We start from the raw sequence: 19,782 nt of genomic DNA on the forward strand, positions 1-19,782 counted from the left end.
CTGACTGGAGCACGGGGTACAGAGAGGGGAAGAGCAAGATGATTCAGCAGTGGTTGGGTCTCAAAAGGTCTGGAGTGCAAGACCAAGGAACTCTGGGTGGGAGTGGAGGCAGGGGTGGTTTCATCCACGAAGGGCATCAGAATGGAGTCTGGAAAGATCAACCAGGAGTTCTCCATGCTGCTGTTGCAAAGGCATCCCCAGAGCCGGAATCTTGTTCAGCTTTGCAGTGTCCTCGTTGGGTGCCCTTGAGCCACCCACCCACTCCCCTTGAGCCTTATTTTCCTTAACTGTAAAATGATAGGAGGCAGGTGGTGAGGATTACTAATATCCTATAATTTCCATAAAGCTGTGGTTCTGACATCTGGTGGAAGGTGTGGCCCCGGCTCAGCTCGGTACATAAGGGGGATTCCTTGGTAAGGAGCTCCTGGATGAAGTATACCAGCTCTGTGCCTGACACGAGGCAGGAGCTTATTAGCAAATGTTTGTTGACACATGAGTCTCAGAGCTCTTGGGGACTTTTCTCACAAAGATTCTTCAGCCTTTGCATCTGGTGGGCAAGTGTCTTTCGGGTTAAGGGGGGTGGAACACAGCTGCTGTGGTCAAAGAGGGCTCTGTGTCCCTTTGAAGAAATGAGGTCACTGGGGGTCACAGCAGGCTCCTGGTAAACTGTCTAGTCTGCTGTGCCTTCATTCACCAAATGAGGAAACAGATCCAGGGGGGTACTTGGGGAAGGGGCAAAGCTTTGGTCCTGCTAGGGAGTGGTCAGCTGTCATCCCACCTCTGTTTGGCCCAGGCCACCTTCTCCTGAGCCTCCACTTTCTTATTTGTAAAGGCAGAATGATCACACCTCTGGGGGCAGGTGTGTGCATTCTAGGAGAGGCTGGTACTCCTTAGGTGCCTATTGGCGGAAGCTGACTCTGTATCTGACGAACCGTGATTATATCTCACTCTTCTACCAGACTGTAACCTCCTTGAAGATGGAAGCTGTGTTTGTTGGGGAGTGCGGGGTGCAGACAAAAACTACTACTTAGTCCCAACCCAGACATTCCCTGTGTGATTAAGAAAACACACCCATGGAGTTCCCTTATGGGTCATTGGGTTAAGATCCAATGTTGTCATCGCTGTGGCTCAGATTGCATCCCTGGCCTGGGAACTTCTGCATGCCATGGGTGCAGCCAGAAAAGAAAGAAAACATACCCAGAGCGGTTAGAGAGTCTGTCCAAATGACTGATTAGTGTAGTAGAGGATATGCAGGTGGGTAATGGGTGCAGGGCTCCACCTTTTGGGAGGTGCCCTTTCACCCCTTGTCATGCCTCTAGAATTGTTCACAACAGCACGCTGCAGTGCCTGGAGCCCCTGTTTGAGAGATGCAAATTCTCAGACTTGAAGGGAACACAGGTTTCTGAGACTTGAAAACCAGTGCTCTCTCCACCACTGCACGGAGTTGTACCCATTGTCCTTCCACACATCCTTCAGCAGATCCGTCTCTACCTGGCCCACCCTCCCAGGCCCGAGCTGCCTCCGAGTCTCCTCCCACCATCCTGTCCCTCTGAGCAGGCTTCTGCCCTCTATTTCTTGTTTTTGGCCAGGCTTCTGGGGGCTTTTGGGGTGGCCTGTCCAGGCTACCTCAAACTCTCCCTAGATCATGGCCTACTTTTAGCCAACCTGTTCTTGTTTTGTTTTTGTTTTTGGCTACGCCCACAGTATGCATTAGTTTTCAGGCCAGGGATCAAACCTGTGCTGTGGCAGTGACCTGAGCTACAGCAATGACAATGGTGGATTCTTAACCCACTGAGCCACCAGGGAGTTCCCGTTTTTTGTTTTTGCTTTTTTTTTTGGCCACCTGGTGGCCTATGGAGTTCCTGGGCCAGGGATCAGATATGAGCTTCAGTTGCAACCTGAGTTCCCAGCCAGGGATCAGATCTGAGCTTCATTTGCTGGGGATCAAACCTTCATCCCAATGCTTGAGAGTTGTCGCTGATCCTTTTGCACCACACTGGGAACTCCTGTTTTTGTTTTTAGTTATCAGATGTACCTGGTTCTATTCCTAGCTATCTTTTCTGGCTGTATGAGCATAAGCAAGAAAATTTACTTCTCTGAGCCTCAGTCCCCTCAACTGTGAAATGGGAGTGACTGTGCCTTCTTTAGGCTTTGAGAAGTTAAAGTTTGTTGGCATATAGAAAGTAAGAGCGGGAGTTCCTGTCGTGGCTCAGTGGTTAATGAATCCGACTAGGAACCATGAGGTTGCGGGTTCGATGCCTGGCCTCGCTCAGTGGTTAAGGATCCGGCGTTGCCGTGAACTGTGGTGTAGGTTGCAGGTGCAGCTCAGATCCCAAATTGCTGTGGCTCTGGTGTAGGCTGGCAGCTACAGCTCCCATTAGACCCGCAGCCTGGGAACCTCCACGTGCTGCGGGAGCAGCCCTAGAAAAGATAAACAAACAAACAAAAAACAAAACTTGTGATCTGGAGTTCCCATTGTGGCACAGCAGAAACGAATCTGACTAGTAACTATGAGGTTCCAGGTTCAATCCCTGGCCTTGCTCAGTGGGTTAAGGATCTGGTGTTGCTGTGAGCTGTGGTATAGGCCAGTGGCTGTACCTCTGATTTGACCTCTAGCCTGGGAACCTCCATATGCCTCAGGTGCGGCCCTAAAAAACAAACAAATAAAGAAAATAAAATACTTAACGATCCAAAAGTCTGTCCTAATTTCTTCCAGAGAGTGATTATGTTAGGATTGAGAGAGGGATCAGAGGTGGTTTACCAATGGAAGTGACTTTGAGAAGTTGGTCTTACCAGAGGCTAAGGAATGGGGTAGTCTAGAGATGTACATGGAGAGAATAGTAAGCAGTCTGAGATTATGTGAGAAGGGAAGGGAGGGTGTGGCAGACAAGACAGGAGGCCAAAGGTCGTGAGTATTAGACCCTGAAGGTCTTTAGCACCATGCTCAGAACTGTGGGCAGAGGGAGCCACCGAGGAGTCTGAGCAAGGAAGCAGCTTGTTTCAGGTTTGAGGTTTGTAAAGATCATGAATGACGTGTGGAATGGGATGGGAATTGAGGTGGGCAGTCGGAAGACCAGAGACAAGCTGCTGGCTTTTCCAGGGAAGAGGGAGTTCTCTGGCAGGGCAAGGCCAGGGAGTGTGGGGAGGAAGTAGGCAATGGCACCAGCTCTAGGGTCTGACCAACTTGGACAGATCTTGATTTCCTCCTCCAGTCTTGGGCAAGATACTTTACCTTTCTGGGCCTCAGTTTGCCTCACCTGCAAAGTGGGGTCAGTGTGGTTAGGTTAGCTTGCAGTGAGATGCCCCCTAATGTTGGCCCAAAACACAGGTGGCCAAGGGTCAAGTCCAAACCCACACTAACACTTCTTTTGGTTAATGACCCATGACACCACGTACCTCATATAGCCTTTATTTTCCTGTCTCCACTGCAGGCCTTGCCCACAGGTCAGTCCAGTAACAGTACCAGCTCTTTTTCCTGTTTTTTTTTTTTTTTTTTTCACTTTCGTTATATTTTTCCATGCTACTACACAGGAGCCCCTCCCCTCCACAGCCGACTGTTGCAAGTCATTCTAATGAACTGACAGGAAATATGCCTTTGGCAGGACAGGGCCCTGGACACAGTGAACTGGCTACCCCTTGTACCAGGGGTACAAGCTGTTTACCTGAAACAGTGGACACCTGTTATATCCCATACCTCTTAACCCATCCAGCTCTGCCTACTTAACATCCCTTCCTGGTTGGCTCCACGCACTTCGCCCTTTACGCAAGTGCTTGGTAGAATGGACCTCTCAGGTTCTCCTCTTGTTTGCCCCAGTGTTCTCCATCTCAGTAGCTGGAAGTGTACCATCTGCCTTTTCACTTAAACCAAAGGCTGGGAGTCGTTGGCTTTGGTCAGGTTCATAGGGGAATCAGATAGGCCTGCCCAGGACCCCCCTGGATTCCTTAAGATGAAAAAGTCATTCTGGGTTCCTCCTTCACCCTCATCCCCCACATCTAATCTGGCAAATCAAACCTGTCTCCTAAATTAATCTGTTTTGTCTTCTTTTCTCTCTTGCCTCAGACCAAATCATGCCACTGATTTCTCTCGTGTGGTCGCCTGCGGTCGCCTCCTCTTCCAATCCTCTCCATTTTCTTTTCAGTAACTGTAACAATCATTGACATTTTTCCATGGAGTTCCTGGGTGGCTCAGTGGGTTAAGGATCTAGCGGTGTCACTGCAGCGGCCCTGGTAGCTGCTGTTGTGCAGGTTCAATCCCTGCCTGGGAACTCCTGCATGCCACAGGTATGGCCAAAAAAAGAGACATTTTTTCTTAAAACTTTTCTGTTTTCCCTACAAGGCCTTGTATGATCCAGCCCCTGCTGCCCTTGTGCCACCCTTGTGTCCAGCTACAGCCCCGCTGGCCTCCTCAGGTTCCTAAGCTCATCACATGCTCTTGTCCCTGTCTCTTGTCCTTGTCTTCCCCTGCTGGCTTTCTCTTGGTAGTATTTTAAGTTTTAGTCCAAATGTCACCTATCTGACCTGTATCTCTGCCCCTACTCTAGTTATTCTCTTTTTTTTTTTTTAATTGTGGTAATAGGAGTTCCCATGGTGGCACAGCAGAAACGAATCCAACTGGTTGTCGGTTTGATCCCTGGCCTCACTCAGTGGGTTAAGGATCAGGTGTTGCCAGGAGCTGTGGTGTAGGTTGCAGACGTGGCTCGGATCCCGCGTTGCTGTGGCTCTGGCGTAGGCTGGCAGCTGTAGCTCCAATTCGACCCTTAGCCTGGGAACCTCCGTATGCCTAGGGTGCAGCCCTTTAAAAAAAAAAAAAGTGGTAATATATACAGAACCTGAAATTTGCCATTTTAACCACTTTTAATTGTACATAGTTTAGTGGTATTAGGTACATTTACATTGTTGTGTCCCAAATATATTCCCTATGACATCATGTTGCCTATCCTTCACACAGTTATTACCATCTGTAATAATTGTGTGTGTGTGTTTCTTTCCCACTGGAATGTAAGCTCCATGAGGACAGGGAGAAGGGTAGTTTCCTTTTTCCTTGCTACACCTGGCCCCAAACCAAGCATTGGTAATAGGTGCTCCTAGAATGAATAAGTGCTGCCATGTATTGAGTATTTACTGTATGCTTGGCACTGCAAAGTCCTTTACAAATTTTTTTTTTTTTTTTTTTTTTTTTTGTGGCATATAGAGGTTCGCAGGCTAGGGGTTGAATCGGAGCTGTAGCTGCTGGCCTACACCACAGCCACAGAAACACCAGATCCGAGCCTCGTTGGTGACCTACCACAGCTCATAGCAACGCCGGATTCTCAACCCACTGAGCTAGGCCAGGGATCAGACCTGCGTCCTCGTGGATACTAGTCAGATTTCATTTCCACTGAGCCATGATGGGAACTCCTTCATTCAGTCTTGACAGCAGCCCTAGAAGTGGTCGTGGTATCCGTTTTTACAGACGAGGATACAGCTCAGAGAGGTTAAAGCTGCCAGAGAGGCCAGCCATGGTCACAGAAGCAGGGGTGAGCAAACCACAGCTCTAGCAGATGAACCCAATTCTCTCTCTCAAAGAATGTGCTTTTCTAGTTTGGGAAGACTGGTCACAAAGAGGCTGGTTGGAGGGGAGGAGTTCTATCCCGTGAGAAGCAAAGTTGAGTGAAACACAGAACTGCCACCTCAACGGAATCAGAACTAGGCCAGTCACAACCTGCAGAGGCTCAGCCTGTACAGGTATGGCGGATTCTAGGACTTTGGCTACTTCCCTATCTTCAGTACTTCATTCTTCTCCCCCAGGACAGTCAGCAGGAATGTGCCCAGAAATTCAGAGGCCTCAGACCTTGTGTTCATATACCATGGAGTGGGGAGCTGGAGGGACTGAGGATCTGGGACCTATCAGGAGGAAGGAAGGAAGGAAGGAAGAGGGGGCTGCTGTCTAGGCCCACAGTGGAGCCCGACAAGGGCTCTTGGAGCTCTCTTTCCATAAAGTCTCCAGCCCTTTTCTATAAAATGGAGGAAAAGTGGGTTAGCTTAGATTAGATTAGATCTGTGCCTGAGCACTACCTGGGACAGCCCTAGGTGTTCTAATTCCAGTATTGATTTATCCAGTACTTACTATATATTTACTTTCACAGCTCATTTGATCGCGCAGGCCACAACAGGGTTGTAGGTACTGTTATTATCCCTGTTTTACTGAGGAGGACACTGAATCATAAAGAGATTAACTTTGCCCAAGGTGAAACAGCTGGAAAGTTGAGGAGCACATATTCTAGCTCCTCTCCTTCTTTCTTTCTGGCTGCACCTGTGGTATGTGGCAGTTCCCAAGCCACAGCTGCAGGCACACCGCATCCTTAACCCACTGCACCATGTGGGAACTTCTATTATGGCTCCTCTTAACCACCACCTGCTCTGTCTACCACTTTTGCATCTGGGTAGCTGTTTTCCTTTTTTTTTGCTTTTTAGAGCCACACCCATGGTCCACAGAAGTTCCTAGGCTAGGGGTCAAATTGGAGCTACAGCTGCCAGCCTATGCCAGCCACAGCAATGCAGGATCCGACCCGCCTCTGCAACCTACACTGCAGCTCAGGGCAACGCTGGATTCCCCCATCCGTTGAGCGAGGCCAGGGATCAAACCTGCATCCTCATGGATACTAGTCGGATTTGTTTCTGCTGCGCCACAATGGTAATTCCCACATCTAGGTAAATTGCCTGGGCCCTCACCATCCATCCCAGAGGGTTCCTAAGCCTTAGACAACTTCACTGTCTTTCATAACCTTAAGGGCCAGGGCTCAATAAAGCTGAATACCAGGAACAGAGGTGTCCAGTATAATTTGGACTGGGTTGCAATTGAGCTAGCCAGGTAGAATGTCTGTTCTCAGCTGCCTTTGAGGAGGCAGCAGCAGTTTAAGGAGGAGAGGGGCTCAGGGCTGAGGTTTTCAGCTGCTTCAGATCATGCTGTGTTCAACAAACTTTGTGATTTCCTTTCCCCCTTTTGTAACACCTGATATTTATGTGTTATGTGAGTGTGTATACTGTGTTTATCTTTTGTTAGACTGTTTAGAGGAAAGCCAGGTTCCTCCCAGGATTGGTGGCCTTTTGGATCAAAGACCACAGATGGTTTGGTTTGGTTTTATTTAATGAGAATAGCTTTGTGTGTGTGTGTGTGTGTGTGTGTGTGTGTGTGTGTGTGTGTGTGTGTGGTTTGATTATAACAGTAACATATTACCGAAGTTACTTGTGATTATGGTAGGGTTGGGAGGAGATGTGAGGGATACTTCACTTAATATTCTTCAGTGTTTGGTTTTTTTTGGTGGGGGCTGTACCTGCGGCATTTCGAAGTTCCTGGACTAGGGGTCAAATTGGAACTGCAGCTGCTGGTCTATATCACAGCCACAGCAACGCAGGATCTAACCATATCTGTGACCTATGCCACAGCTGTGGCAGTGCCAGAACCATAACCCACTGAGCGAGCAGGCAGTCAAACCCACATCCTCATGGATACTAGTAGGTTTCTCTCTCTCTCTCTCTTTTTTTTTGCTTTCTTTTTAGGGCTGCACCTGCAGCATACAGAAGTTCCCAGGTAGGAGTCGAATCAGAGCTATAGCTGCTGGCCTACACCACAGCCATAGCAATGCTGGATCCGAGCTGCATCTGTGACCTACACCACAGCTCACAGCAATGCCACATCCTTAACCCAGTGAGTAAGGCCAGGGATTGAACCCTTGTCCTCATGGATATTAGTCGGATTCATTACTACTGAGCCACAGCAGGAACTCCCACTAGTTGGGTTCTTAACCCACTAAGCCACAATGGGAACTCCTGTTTTTTTTTAATTTACTTTTTATTTTATTTATTTTTTTTAGGGCCACACCCACGGCATATGGAGGTTCCCAGGCTAGGGGTTGAATTGGTGCTGCAGCTTCTGGCCTTCACTAGAGCGACAGAAACTCGAGACCCGAGCTGCATTTCCAACTACACTACAGCTTGCAGCAACCCTGAATCCTTAACTCACCAAACGAGGCCAGGGATCAGACCCTAATCCTCATGGATACTAGTCAGATTCTTAACCTGCTGAGCCACAATGGGAACTCCAACTCATGGTTTTTAATATTAAAATTAAAAATACATGAAATGTTCCTTGTATCTTAGGTAATGTAGTAAGGTGCATAGAAAAGGTAAAAGTTGTCCATAATTACATTTTCCAGAGGTTACCATTATTAATATTGACTGTATTTACTTCTACACATTTTTATATGTATGTATACTTTTTTCCCCACAAATAGGATAATAGGATGATGGGAATAAGTCTCTGGAAAGCATCACTTTTAATGGCTTCATACTTTTTTTTATTGTCTTTTTTTTTTTTTTTTTTTTAGGGCTGCACCCATGGCATATGGATGTTCCCAGGCTAGGGGTCAAATTAGAGCTGTAGCTGCCAGCCTATGCCACAGCTCATGGCAGTGTCAGATCCTTAACCCACTGAGTAGGGTCAGGGATTGAACCTGCGTCCTCATGGATACCAATGGGCCACAGCAGGAACTCCCTGGCTTTATACTGTTTTATCTAGTCAGGCCCCTACTCCTGAGTGCTTGGGTTGCTCCATTTTTTTTTTCTTGTTTTTGGTTTTGGGTTTTTTGGCTGTGCCTATGGCATGCAAAAGATCCTAGGCGGGGGATCAAACCTGAGCCACAGTGGTGACAGTGCCAGATCCTTAACCTGCTGAGCCACAAGGGAACTCCCTTTTTTTCTTTTTTTTTTTTTTTTTTAATGTTAAGAAGAATATACTAGAGGCTTTTTTCTTTCTTTTTTTTTTTTTTTGTCTTTTCTAGGGCCACACCTGTGGCATATAGAGGTTCCCAGGCTAGGGGTTGAATCAGAGCTGTAGCTGCCAGCCTTCGCCAGAGCCACAGCAATGTGGGATCTGAGCCACGTCTGCAACCTACACCACAGCTCATGGCAACGCCGGATCCTTAACCCACTGAGCGAGGCCAAGGATCGAACCCGCAACCTCATGGTTCCTAGTCAGATTTGTTAACCACTGAGCCACAACAGGAATTCCAGTAGAGGCTATTTATGGACCTTAATCTTTGAGTATATTTATTATTTGGTTCTTAGATAAATTCTTTGAAGTGAAATTGCTGGGCATTGTCACTTTTTTTTAAGGGTTTTTGATAAATACTGCCTAAATAGGGCAGGAAAATGATTGCCATTTCTGACATGGAATATTTTCCTGGGTTTTTCAGGACAGGAAGATGCCACCTAAGCGTATTGCTAAGAGAAGGTCACCCCCAGAAGATGCCCTCCCCAAAAGCAAGAAGGTGAAGGGTAAGTTGGCTTTGGCCTCTATCTCAGTATGGGTGGCCTCCTGGCACCTCCAGAATCTGGGACTGTTCTCCTTCCTTCCCGAGGTTTGAAGCTGAGGGCCCTGGAAGGCCAGGAACTCCAACCAGCTGGAGAATCTCCTGTAGCTCATTGAATCCCACCCTCTGGGAATTACAAAGGGGCAGAGACTTGCCTAAAAGCACTCAGGTACTGGCAAAAAAAGTAGACCCTAGGCCTTTGCCCCAGGGAGTAATGCATTGTAGTTCAGACCAATGACCTCTGGACAGGGTTCAGGTCCTGTTTCTGCCACCTTTGCTTTGGGCAAATCACTAACCTGAGTTTAGACTACCCCGTTCATAAAATGGGCAACCTCCTTGGGCTATTGTGAGGAAAGATCTATCCAATTAGCATTCGAGGAAAGTGGCTGTGGTTTCCTCTCTCCTAGGACCATGGAGGGAGTCCAGGAGGAGAGAGAGCCACCCCCACCCTGGGAGGGGGGTAGTGTGGATGCACTCTCAGACAGTGTCTGTCTTTTGCAGACCCTTGTAACCAGGCAGTGAGGGCCGTTGCCTCCCGCCGCGTTCCAGGCGCCCGCTCCTGCCAAGGTGCCTGTGGGCAGAGCCCTCCTGAACAGAAAGCCTGACCGGGTGGCTGCCTGCCCGGTGCACCCTCTGCGCAGCCACAGCAGTCCTGTCAGCCGTGGCCACACCCCCAGGGGGAGGAGCTGGACACCATTGGCTGTCCAGGGCCGCAGGTGGCCTGGGGTTGCACACCTGTTGGTGGTTGGCGTGCACTTCTCCGATTCCTGTGCTGTTCTTACTCCTGCCCTTTTCCTCTTCAGCTGCTGATCTGCTCCCAGATAGGAGTGGAATGGGGGTCAGTGTGCCCAGGTCCAGGGGTCAAGTCACAGACTGAGGATGGAGACTAGGGACTGTGCTCTGACCATGAAGGTTCCCTTTGGTTTCACTGCAAACTCTACTAGTTATTAGTGCTATGACCCTTTCTGAGGCTCTATGGCTTTTCCTATAAAATGGGAGCCTAAACAAGGAAGGTCTGTAGCATAATGTGGAGGACTGCAAAGCAATTTAACCTAAGTCGTAAGCAGTCAGTAAAAGGGTAGACATTATCAGACCTTCACAGTTATTCCCATCTTTCCTGACTAAGAACTTAGAGCCAATCAGGAAAACTATCTTGTGTTCTCCCTGTTCTTTGACCCTCCTGACCAAGATTCGTTTCCCAATATCAACTGTCTCATTTCCCTTCCCTTCCACTTATATTAGTAATGTGCTTACTTTTTAATCTTCACAAAAACCCTATAAGGTAGGTACTTTTGTTATCCTTATTTCAGAGATGAGGAAACATAGGCTTGGAAAGATCAGACTAATGGTCTGTGGCAGGGCAGGGGCTTGAACCCAGGTCTGTGTGATCCCAGAACACATGCAATGACCTCTCCTCTCTGCCATCATCCTGCACACTCAGGGGTTGTCTTCTTCACCCCTCAGTCTCACATAGGTCCCACAGCACAGAGCCAGGTTTGGTGCTGACACTGGGCCAGGGCGACGTGGGCCAGCTGGGGCTGGGCGAGAATGTGATGGAGAGGAAGAAGCCAGCCCTGGTACCCATTCCAGAGGACATCGTGCAGGCTGAGGCTGGGGGCATGCACACTGTGTGTCTCAGCAAAAGTGGCCAGGTAGGTTGGGGTAGCACAGGAGGGGACAGGGCCTGGGGCTGGGGGGCTTGGGGCAGGAGCTTTGAATCATACCCATTACTCTACGGAGATGGAGCTGGCTAGATGAGCAGGGAGTGGCCTAAACAAAAATGGATGAGAGGCCAGACCTTGCACTAACGGGGGTATCCTGCACACAGGTCTACTCCTTCGGCTGCAATGATGAGGGTGCCTTGGGAAGGGACACATCAGTGGAGGGCTCAGAGATGGTCCCCGGGAAAGTGGAACTGCAAGAGAAGGTGGTACAGGTGTCAGCAGGAGACAGCCACACAGCGGCCCTCACTGAAGATGGCCGTGTCTTCCTCTGGGGCTCCTTCCGGGTAAGACTGGGTCTGGAAGACGTCATGGGGTTGGCAGGCAGAATTAACTGGTGGGGCCCCAAAGATAACCCATCTCCACACCCCTGTGGTACTTACTGGTGGGGAAATCAAGACCCTGGGTAGAGCATGGGCCCAGACCCAGGTCTCTGGCTTCTTCCTCCAGGCCTATCCACACCACTGGCTCTTCCCTTGAATCTGATGTCATAATGTATGTGTCTTGGGAAGTGGGTGGGTCAAGGATGCCTTTGGTCTGAGGCTGAGCAGGGGAGTGTGCTGACCCATCTCTCTGCCTTCACCACCCCCTACGCCATCCCAGCCCTCTTCCACATTTCTCAGGGGCTTGAGGGCACATTTCAGAATTTCCAAGACAGGAGAGTGTGGTTTAAAAAACCAGAGTCAGGAGTTCCCGTCATGGCTCAGTGGTTAACGAATCCAACTAGGAACCATGAGGTTTCGGGTTCGATCCCTGGCCTTGCTCAGTGGGTTAAGGATCCAGCGTTGCCGTGAGCTGTGGTGTAGGCTGGTGGCTACAGCTCTGATTCGACCCCTAGCTTGGGAACCTCCACATGCCATGGGAGCAGCCCAAAAAATGGCAAAAAGACAAAAATAAATTAATTAATTAATTAAATAAATACAAAATAAAAAAGCAGATCCAGCATTAAAGTTGTTTTGCTGCATTAGTATTCAGTTTATTTTCAAATGTCAAAAATAAGGGAATTCAGTGTTCCTTTATTGGGGCTGTTTCTAAATTTTATTTCTTTTTTTTTTTTTTTTTGCTTTTTAGGGCTGCACCTGCGGCATATGGAGGTTCCCAGGCTAGGGGTCGAATCTGAGCTACAGCTGCCGATCTGCACTACAGCCACAGCAATGCAGAGTCCGAGCCACCTCTGTGACCTACATCACAGCTCACTGCGACACTGGATCCTTAACCCACTGAGCAAGGCCAGGGATCAAACCCACAACCTCATGGTTACTAGTTAGTTTCCTTTCTGCCGTGCCACAACGGGAACTCCTATAAATTTTTTTACAGAGAATTTCAAACACATAAATGTAATCAGAATAATATGTTAAACTCCATCTCCTCACCTCAACAACGATCAGATTTTGGCCTAACTTGTTTCCTCTTCACCCTCATCCATTCCCCAACCCTTTGGTACTTAAAAAAAAAATTTTTTTTAATAAAAGTATAGTTGATTTTCAGTGTTGTGCCAATTTCTGCTATACAACATAGTGACCCAGTCACACACACACACACACACACACACACACACACACACACACACACACACACACACACACACACACACATATATATATACATTCTTTTTCTCATACAATCTTCCATCATGTTCTATCCCAAGAGATTGGATATAGTTCTCTGTTCTTTGTTATTTTAATGTAAATTACAGACCATCTGTGATTTCATTCCTAAGTATTTCACTGTGCAACCTGGCTCCTGCCCTCCTCTCCATCCCCATCTGGTAGCAGCACCTTTCACCACAAAGCTCTGTGGCTGCCTGCAAAGCTGGGGTCTGGCTGGTATGAGGCAGGCGGGACTGGCTGAAAACTGTCCTGCCCCTTTCTTCCAGGACAATAATGGTGTGATCGGGCTCTTGGAGCCCATGAAAAAGAGTATGGTGCCTGTGCAAGTGCAGCTGAGTATGCCTGTGGTGAAGGTGGCCTCAGGTGAGTCTGTGGGTACTGCTTCCGGGCAGGAGTCGGAGACCCTTTTTCTTGGGCCTTACAGACAAGCCCTGCATCCCCCACCTTCCTCTCACCCTCAGGAAATGACCATTTGGTGATGCTGACAGCTGATGGTGAACTCTATACTTTGGGCAGCGGGGAGCAGGGCCAACTGGGACGTGTGCCTGAATTATTTGCCAATCGTGGTGGCCGGCAGGGCCTCGGTAGGTGGCTTAAATCCCTCTGGTGGGGCATCAGCAGGCCACCCCTGGTGAAGGTCAAAGGCAGAAGGGATTCTCTGTGTTCACGCTTGCCTCAGGGGATCTGCAGTGGTAGCTAAGGACTCTGACTCTAGAGCCAGACGACCCCAGATCTAAATCCTCGCGCCCCCCCGCCCCCCAAATCTACTGGCTGTGGGACCCTGGACATAGTTTCCTCATCTCTGAACCTCCCTACTTCTAAACCTACTTGATTGGGTTGTTGTGAAGTTAAGTGAGTTAACATAGAAGACTGTCTGGCACATGGTAAGTTCATGTAAATGTTTCCTCTATGGCCGTGGGAGTCTGAGTGGGGCACTCACACTTTCTTGGCTGGAGTTTCCTCTCCATATAACAGGGAGAAGAGTCCCTGCCTAATTTCCCTTCCAGGGCTTTAGCAGTGGAGGAGAAGCAGATGGGGCAGAGAGAAGAAGCCGTGTGTGTGCGTGTGCGCGTGCGTGCACACATGCGCACGTGCCACTGACCCTGGCCTTCTCTCTGCCTGCAGAACGACTCTTGGTCCCCAAATGCGTGATGCTGAAATCCAGAGGAAGCCGGGGGCACGTCCGATTCCAGGATGCCTTCTGTGGCGCCTACTTCACCTTTGCCATCTCCTCTGAGGGCCATGTATATGGCTTTGGCCTCTCCAACTACCATCAGCTTGGTGAGTCCCAAGCCCAGCATCCAGCATAGCCCAGGGTGACCCGGGTTCTGATCCTGCCTGCAGCACTCCTTTGTTGGGCACCTTTGGTGCGGTTACCTAATTCCTTAGAGCCACAATTTTGTCATCTGTAAAATGAGAATATAAATACTTGTTTATATTCTGGGGCGGGGTGGGGTGGGGTGGGGTGGCCACACAAGGAGGGGAGGAGAAGGACAGCTCCTTGGACAGCTTCACCCCTGACAGCTCTCTCCTGGCCTTTCCCCTAGGAACCCCAGGCACAGAATCTTGCTTTGTACCTCAGAACCTGACCTCCTTCAAGAACTCCACCAAGTCCTGGGTTCGCTTCTCTGGTGGCCAACACCATACAGTCTGCATGGATTCGGAAGGTGGGACCTCCAGGTCCATCTCTGGGTTGAGGGCGGAATGTTCCACAGTCCTGGACACACCTCTGACATGATGGGCCTTGGAACCTGGGCTTACTCTGTTGGGTGGGCTAGCGGTCCATGAGGGTCACCTCCATCCCCCAGTGTCCTGGTGCTCTTCCAAGTGTGAGTTCCATGGGGGCCTGGGAGGCGGGGGTCTCTCAGGCCTCCCTCCAAACAGAAAGAGACACTGCAGACCTTCTCACCACCCTGGGAACAAGGGACCAGCTCCCACAGATGTGAGCACTCACCTGGCCTACCTGAGGCATGTCCTCTGCTCCTCCTCACCTCTCTCCCTCCTCCCACAGGAAGAGCCTACAGCCTGGGCCGGGCTGAATATGGGCGGCTCGGCCTTGGGGAAGGTGCCGAGGAGAAGAGCGTACCCACCCTCATCTCCAGGCTGCCCGCCGTCTCCTCAGTGGCTTGTGGGGCCTCTGTGGGGTATGCCGTGACCAAGGATGGTGAGTGGGGTCACCCACAGTTGGTCTGGTTGGGGTGTGGGGGTCATAATTCTTACCAAAGCGCCCAGCAGGCTCATCACAGATGAGATGTCCACCGCAGATGGAACTGAGATGCAGAGAGCGGTGTTAGTGATGACATGCATTTGTCCTGATTGGCAGAGGCTCTGGCTTTGATGACTCAAAATAAGTAAACACATTATTTTAATAGAGCTGATTTAATAGAACTCCTCTGCTGTGTAGAGGAGAAAAACAGCAAAGCAGATGTATCAGTAAGGCCCAGACAGGCAGTAGGACTTGAACCCAGGTCTCCAGACTCCTAGCTTAGGCTTCACGTTACATATTATTTATAACCTAGTTGGTGCTAGCTTCCCAGGCAGTTAGAATTGTATTAGGAGAAAGAAGACCTAGTAGTTGGGGTCCTAGCAAGCACAGCAGAGAAGGCTATGGGCAAGTGGTCACTAAAGCCTGGGTGGAGTAGCCATGGAGCCCTTGAGAAGCCTGGCAGATCTGCTTGATCTGGGATTATCTGGGAAGAGTTGCTGAGGAAGTGGGGCTTGAAGTTGTTTCCAGTCCTTTATGATAACCAAAGGAGATCCAGAGCAGTCTCAGAGGCAGGTGGTCCTGGGAATGGAGGTGTGTAGGGGTTTGGAGAGTGGGCAGTCATTGTCAGGCTTTGAATGCCATGCTTAGGTGCAGGGGGAAGTCTTTGGCAATATATAAGGACTGTGGTCTCTGAGTGACAAAGCTCTTTTTTATCCATAATCTCCCTTGGATCCTTCCAGCTTCCCTGAATGCTTAGAGGCTGGGACAAGGCCAGGCTGCCATAGGCCAAGACTAGAATCCACCCTCATGTCCCGGGCCTCTCACACTACAGCAAGGTGGGGCTAGGGATCCAGGAGACAGTTGCCCTCATTTCTCTCCCTTGTAGGTCGTGTCTTTGCCTGGGGCATGGGAACCAACTACCAGCTGGGCACGGGACAGGAAGAGGACGCCTGGAGCCCTGTGGAGATGACAGGCAAACAGCTGGAGAACCGCATGGTCTTATCTGTGTCCAGCGGGGGCCAACACACAGTCCTACTAGTCAAGGACAAGGAACAGAGCTGATGAAGCCTCTGAGGGCCTGTTCCTGGCCCCCCCACCTCTCTTCTGGAACAGGGAAGCCATGACGACTACATATTCCTGCAGGCCTCTCCCAGCCCCAAATACTCTGTCATCTCCTGCCTTTTCCCCATCAGCAGAACAGAATCCTTCACCTCTTTTTTCCCCTCTTTTCCGGAATTATCCTGGGACCTACAGGATGAGGGTGGGATAGATGGAAGAGGGGAGGGGGTTTTATTAGAAGGAACATTGCTCACCCCACAGCTATGTGGTTGGACCTTTCTCCCTCATCCCTACCTCTCATGGTCCTGGCTGACCCTGGTTTGCCTGTCAGAAACCAAAACTTGCTTCCCTGGGTATTTGGTGCCCAAACTCTGAGAAGTCAGGGCTCCATCAGGCCCTACTCTAGTCACGTGCCATTCTTCCTGTCCACTAGACAGGTGGTAGCGAGGTCAGACCCAGCTGTCATGGACCTGTGCCTGGGGCAAACTGGAGAAGGAGCCAGGCTACCCGTTCATGGGCAACCCCAAGCCAGATATTTGGCCCTGAACAGGTGCCCATGAGGCAAAAACAAAAAACAGTGATCCTCCACTTGATCAAGAAAAACGCCAATCAGCCTTTCTCCCAGAAGCACAAAGAATTCTGCCCTTCAGGCTTTGTCTGCAGAGTCTCACCCACCCAACCTGCCTCACTTGCAGCCAAAGGCCTGAAATCGAAAGGAAGCTATGCCTGCAGGGCGGGACCTGGGGAGAGAAGGGAAGGAGGGCTTTATAAACAAACTTATAGCAATGTTGAGAGAGAAGGGAGGGAGGGGAAGAGGGTTGGAGGAGCAGAAGCTGGTCCCCAAAAAAGGAAGCAGCAGCTTGTACAGTGGCTTAAAAAATAGAAGGGTTTTGATTTTTTTTTTTTAATGTAAACTATTTTGGAGGGGAGAGTGAAATCTTTTAACACTTTGAATAAATTTAGAGTTTTATAAAACAGGCCACTTGTTTTCTACGCACTCCCTGCTTTTTTAAGGGAGCACCTGCTGTGTTGGGAAGGGCAGAATAAATCCATGCCTGTGGACCTGGCAAAGACTAGGACTTCAAGACTAGGATTTGCAGAAGTCCTCGTGTGTGCCAGTCAGCTGTTCTTTTCTTTTTTTAAAAAAAATATGGAATAGTGGCTGTTAGAGACAAATCAAAAAAATTGAGTTGATTTTTGTTAGGTATTTTTGTTTCAGGAATCACTGGATTTTAAAAAAAACTATATAATATGAGAGGCATGGGATGGATCTTTTAGTATCCTAATCCCAAACCAAGATTTTTGAGTGCAGTACTTCTCTAGAAATGCTTATACTAAGCTGGATGATATGTCATTTCCACACCTGGTAGAGATGATTAACTGCACAGTATCTCTTAAGATAACTTATGCATAATGATGTAGATTTTCACAGGCATTTGAGCAACCAAATCTTACAGAGTTTGACCTGTCCAGTATGGTGGGCACTAGCTACATGTGGCTATTCATATTTAGTTTAAATTTGTAAAAATAAAATGAACTTCCTCGATTGCACTAGCCACATTTCAAGTCCTCAATAGTCAAATGTGGCTAGTGCCTATAGTATTGGGCTATGCAAATACAGAAATATATAGAACATTTCTATAATTGTAGAAAGTTAAGTGGACAGTGCTGATATAGTGGGTCTGTAAATGTACAGCAGGAAAGTTTTATTAGTGCCAGGAAGATTCTTGGATGTCAGTGACTCTTGGAAAAATGAATTATGCTGTAAAATGACTTAAAATGTATTCTGTGATTTTTTTTTCTTGAACTTTTCATTTTGATGCAGGTACTATACTGATTAGAAATTGACTTCTTAGAAGGGAAAACTCACACTTTTGATTTTAGTATTTTCTTTGTAAGAAGTACTTGTGTGTCCACTCTTCCCTCGCCCCACTCTCCCCTCAAAAAAAGTGCATTTGGATTAAGTTTACTGAAGTTTTCCCTTTTGACAATATAGCAGATTGAAAGTACCCTGTCCTTGGTAACAGCTCTTGTGGATTGAGACCTAAAACAGGCAGTGTTGAGCATTTTGCATAAAATAATAGCTCATTCAATCCTCACATCAGCCCTGTGAAATAGGAATTGCTCTTCCTCAGAAAAAAGTTCCTGAGAACTGACGAGCTTGAGGCTAAGAAGCTAGCAAGTGCACAGACTAGGCTGGATTTTTTTTTTTTTTTTTTTTTTTTTTTTTTTTTGGCTGTACCCATGGGATGTGGAAGTTCCTGGGCCAGGGATTGAACACACATCTCATGCACCTCAGCAACCTGAGCCACAGTAGTGACAGTGCTGGGTCCTGAACCTGCTGAGCCACAGGGGAACTCCCTAGGCTGGTGATTAAATCAGCCTCCACCTGAGCCCAAAACCTCAGTTCCTTTTCCCTGTATTGGATGTAAGAGTTATAAAGCTCTCTGTAGGTGTTTACATATGTTAGAACAGTGTTGGGCACAGAGTAAATGTTCCAGAAGTCTTTGCTATTATGACCATTGCACATTTTAAAATTCCCTGTGGTTAATAATCGCCTTGTTTTTCACATGCTTAGTTTTTTGGTATAAGTATCATTAATTTAATGTCAGTGTCTATGAGAAGTAAATCTCCTTTTTTTGTGTTCAAACACATCAAATACGCTCAATTTTATCTTTTCCCCCATTCTCCTCCAACCTGAATTGGTTACCTGAAAACAAATGTAATCACCCCATATGGTTCAGCTATAAATAATGTTTACAAAGTCATAATAATGTAAGTGTTTGATATTTTGAAAAATTATAATTACAAGATGGTGAAGTGTATGTATGAGGTGCAGTCCTTAAAAAGATCTGAAACCACAAATGAAGAGAAAGTATGTTATTTAGAAATACTTGGATTTTAGGGAAAAGATTTGGAAGTGGTTGCCTTCAGGGGCAGGGATAGATGGGATAGGAGAGAACTGTTTAGTATTTATGACAAATTCAAAAATGTTTTCAGTGCCTCCCATATGCCAGACATTGTTGTGGGAATTTGATTAGAAACAACAAGGAATCCTGTCTGATGAAGCTTACATTTTAAATTAAAAATAAACACTTACAAGTCTTGCACAAGTAAAATAAATTTTAAAAATAGTAATCAAAGAGCACCCCACAAGGGCTGGCAAATTTTAGTACTCAAGAGTTATCAGTCATAATTCCAAGTCCTCCAGCTGCTGTGTTGGAGAGCTTACTGGATGCCAGGCATTAGGCCAAGTGCTTTCTCAACTTCTCATTTTCTCCATACGACAAACATGGTATGAGGTAAGCATTGCTGTTACCCACATCGCTAATAACAACAACACAATTGGAAGGGGCTGGGATTTGGGCTCCATTTGTTCAAATGTGTAGTTGAAGCACCCAACCGCTACACTACTACGGCCATGAATAGGATAAAGCTGGAAATGTGGCAACTTGGTTGAATCTCAAGACTTCAGAGTGCTTGACTTTGGGCCCCAACAACATAAGTTTGGAATATATGAACTGGCAAGGAAGGACATAAGTGGCCATCAACCCAGAAGGAGCCTGGGAAATGGATTCTCCATCAAGCGATGAGCTTCAGTGTTGGAGATGACAATCATCATCTACAGAATCTTCACATTCTGAGGAAAGGGCATCAAACTGAGGCTGAGGTCTGGGACCTTCCCAGACGAAGAGTCAAACTGTCAGGATTATCTAGCCATCGAAATCGAGTCTGCTGAAGGCCTTCTATGGCAAGTCTCTTCCTGGGAGAGGTTAGAACTTCTGGTGGTTTGGATTATTGTAGGGAACGTGAGACGCAAGAGAGTGACAAGATGG

At 48.0% G+C, this 19,782-nt stretch overlaps 1 protein-coding gene across 29 annotated transcripts in view; it reads left to right on the forward strand.

The window, feature by feature from the left end:
• Window positions 1–17,719, forward strand: part of RCC1 (regulator of chromosome condensation 1) — a 28,441-nt gene extending 10,722 nt beyond the window's left edge. For 7 of the 29 annotated variants that reach the window (XM_084963602.1, XM_005665141.4, XM_084963605.1 and 4 more), the window contains 9 exons: window positions 9,234–9,315; window positions 10,815–11,002; window positions 11,179–11,358; window positions 12,948–13,044; window positions 13,143–13,265; window positions 13,807–13,962; window positions 14,229–14,348; window positions 14,693–14,845; window positions 15,774–17,719. In XM_084963602.1, the coding sequence (XP_084819728.1) occupies window positions 9,243–9,315; window positions 10,815–11,002; window positions 11,179–11,358; window positions 12,948–13,044; window positions 13,143–13,265; window positions 13,807–13,962; window positions 14,229–14,348; window positions 14,693–14,845; window positions 15,774–15,949 (1,266 nt within the window). In that variant the 5' untranslated portion in view covers window positions 9,234–9,242 and the 3' untranslated portion in view covers window positions 15,950–17,719. Of the gene's footprint in view, window positions 1–143; window positions 2,165–4,060; window positions 5,098–5,382; window positions 5,725–6,453; window positions 6,674–7,539; window positions 7,688–9,016; window positions 9,316–9,398; window positions 9,520–9,851; window positions 10,067–10,814; window positions 11,003–11,178; window positions 11,359–12,947; window positions 13,045–13,142; window positions 13,266–13,806; window positions 13,963–14,228; window positions 14,349–14,692; window positions 14,846–15,773 lie in introns of those variants that run through there. The other 22 variants (XM_021095670.2, XM_084963596.1, XM_084963597.1 and 19 more) reach the window with 14 other exon arrangements.
• The last annotated feature ends 2,063 nt before the right edge of the window (window positions 17,720–19,782 follow it).

This window comes from Sus scrofa, chromosome 6, assembly GCF_054392235.1.
Source record: "Sus scrofa isolate SSC_HxYL_T2T_F1_AM1 chromosome 6, Sscrofa_HxYL_maternal_Yorkshire_Landrace_v2.0, whole genome shotgun sequence".
In the NCBI taxonomy this organism is placed as follows: Eukaryota; Metazoa; Chordata; class Mammalia; order Artiodactyla; family Suidae; genus Sus; species Sus scrofa.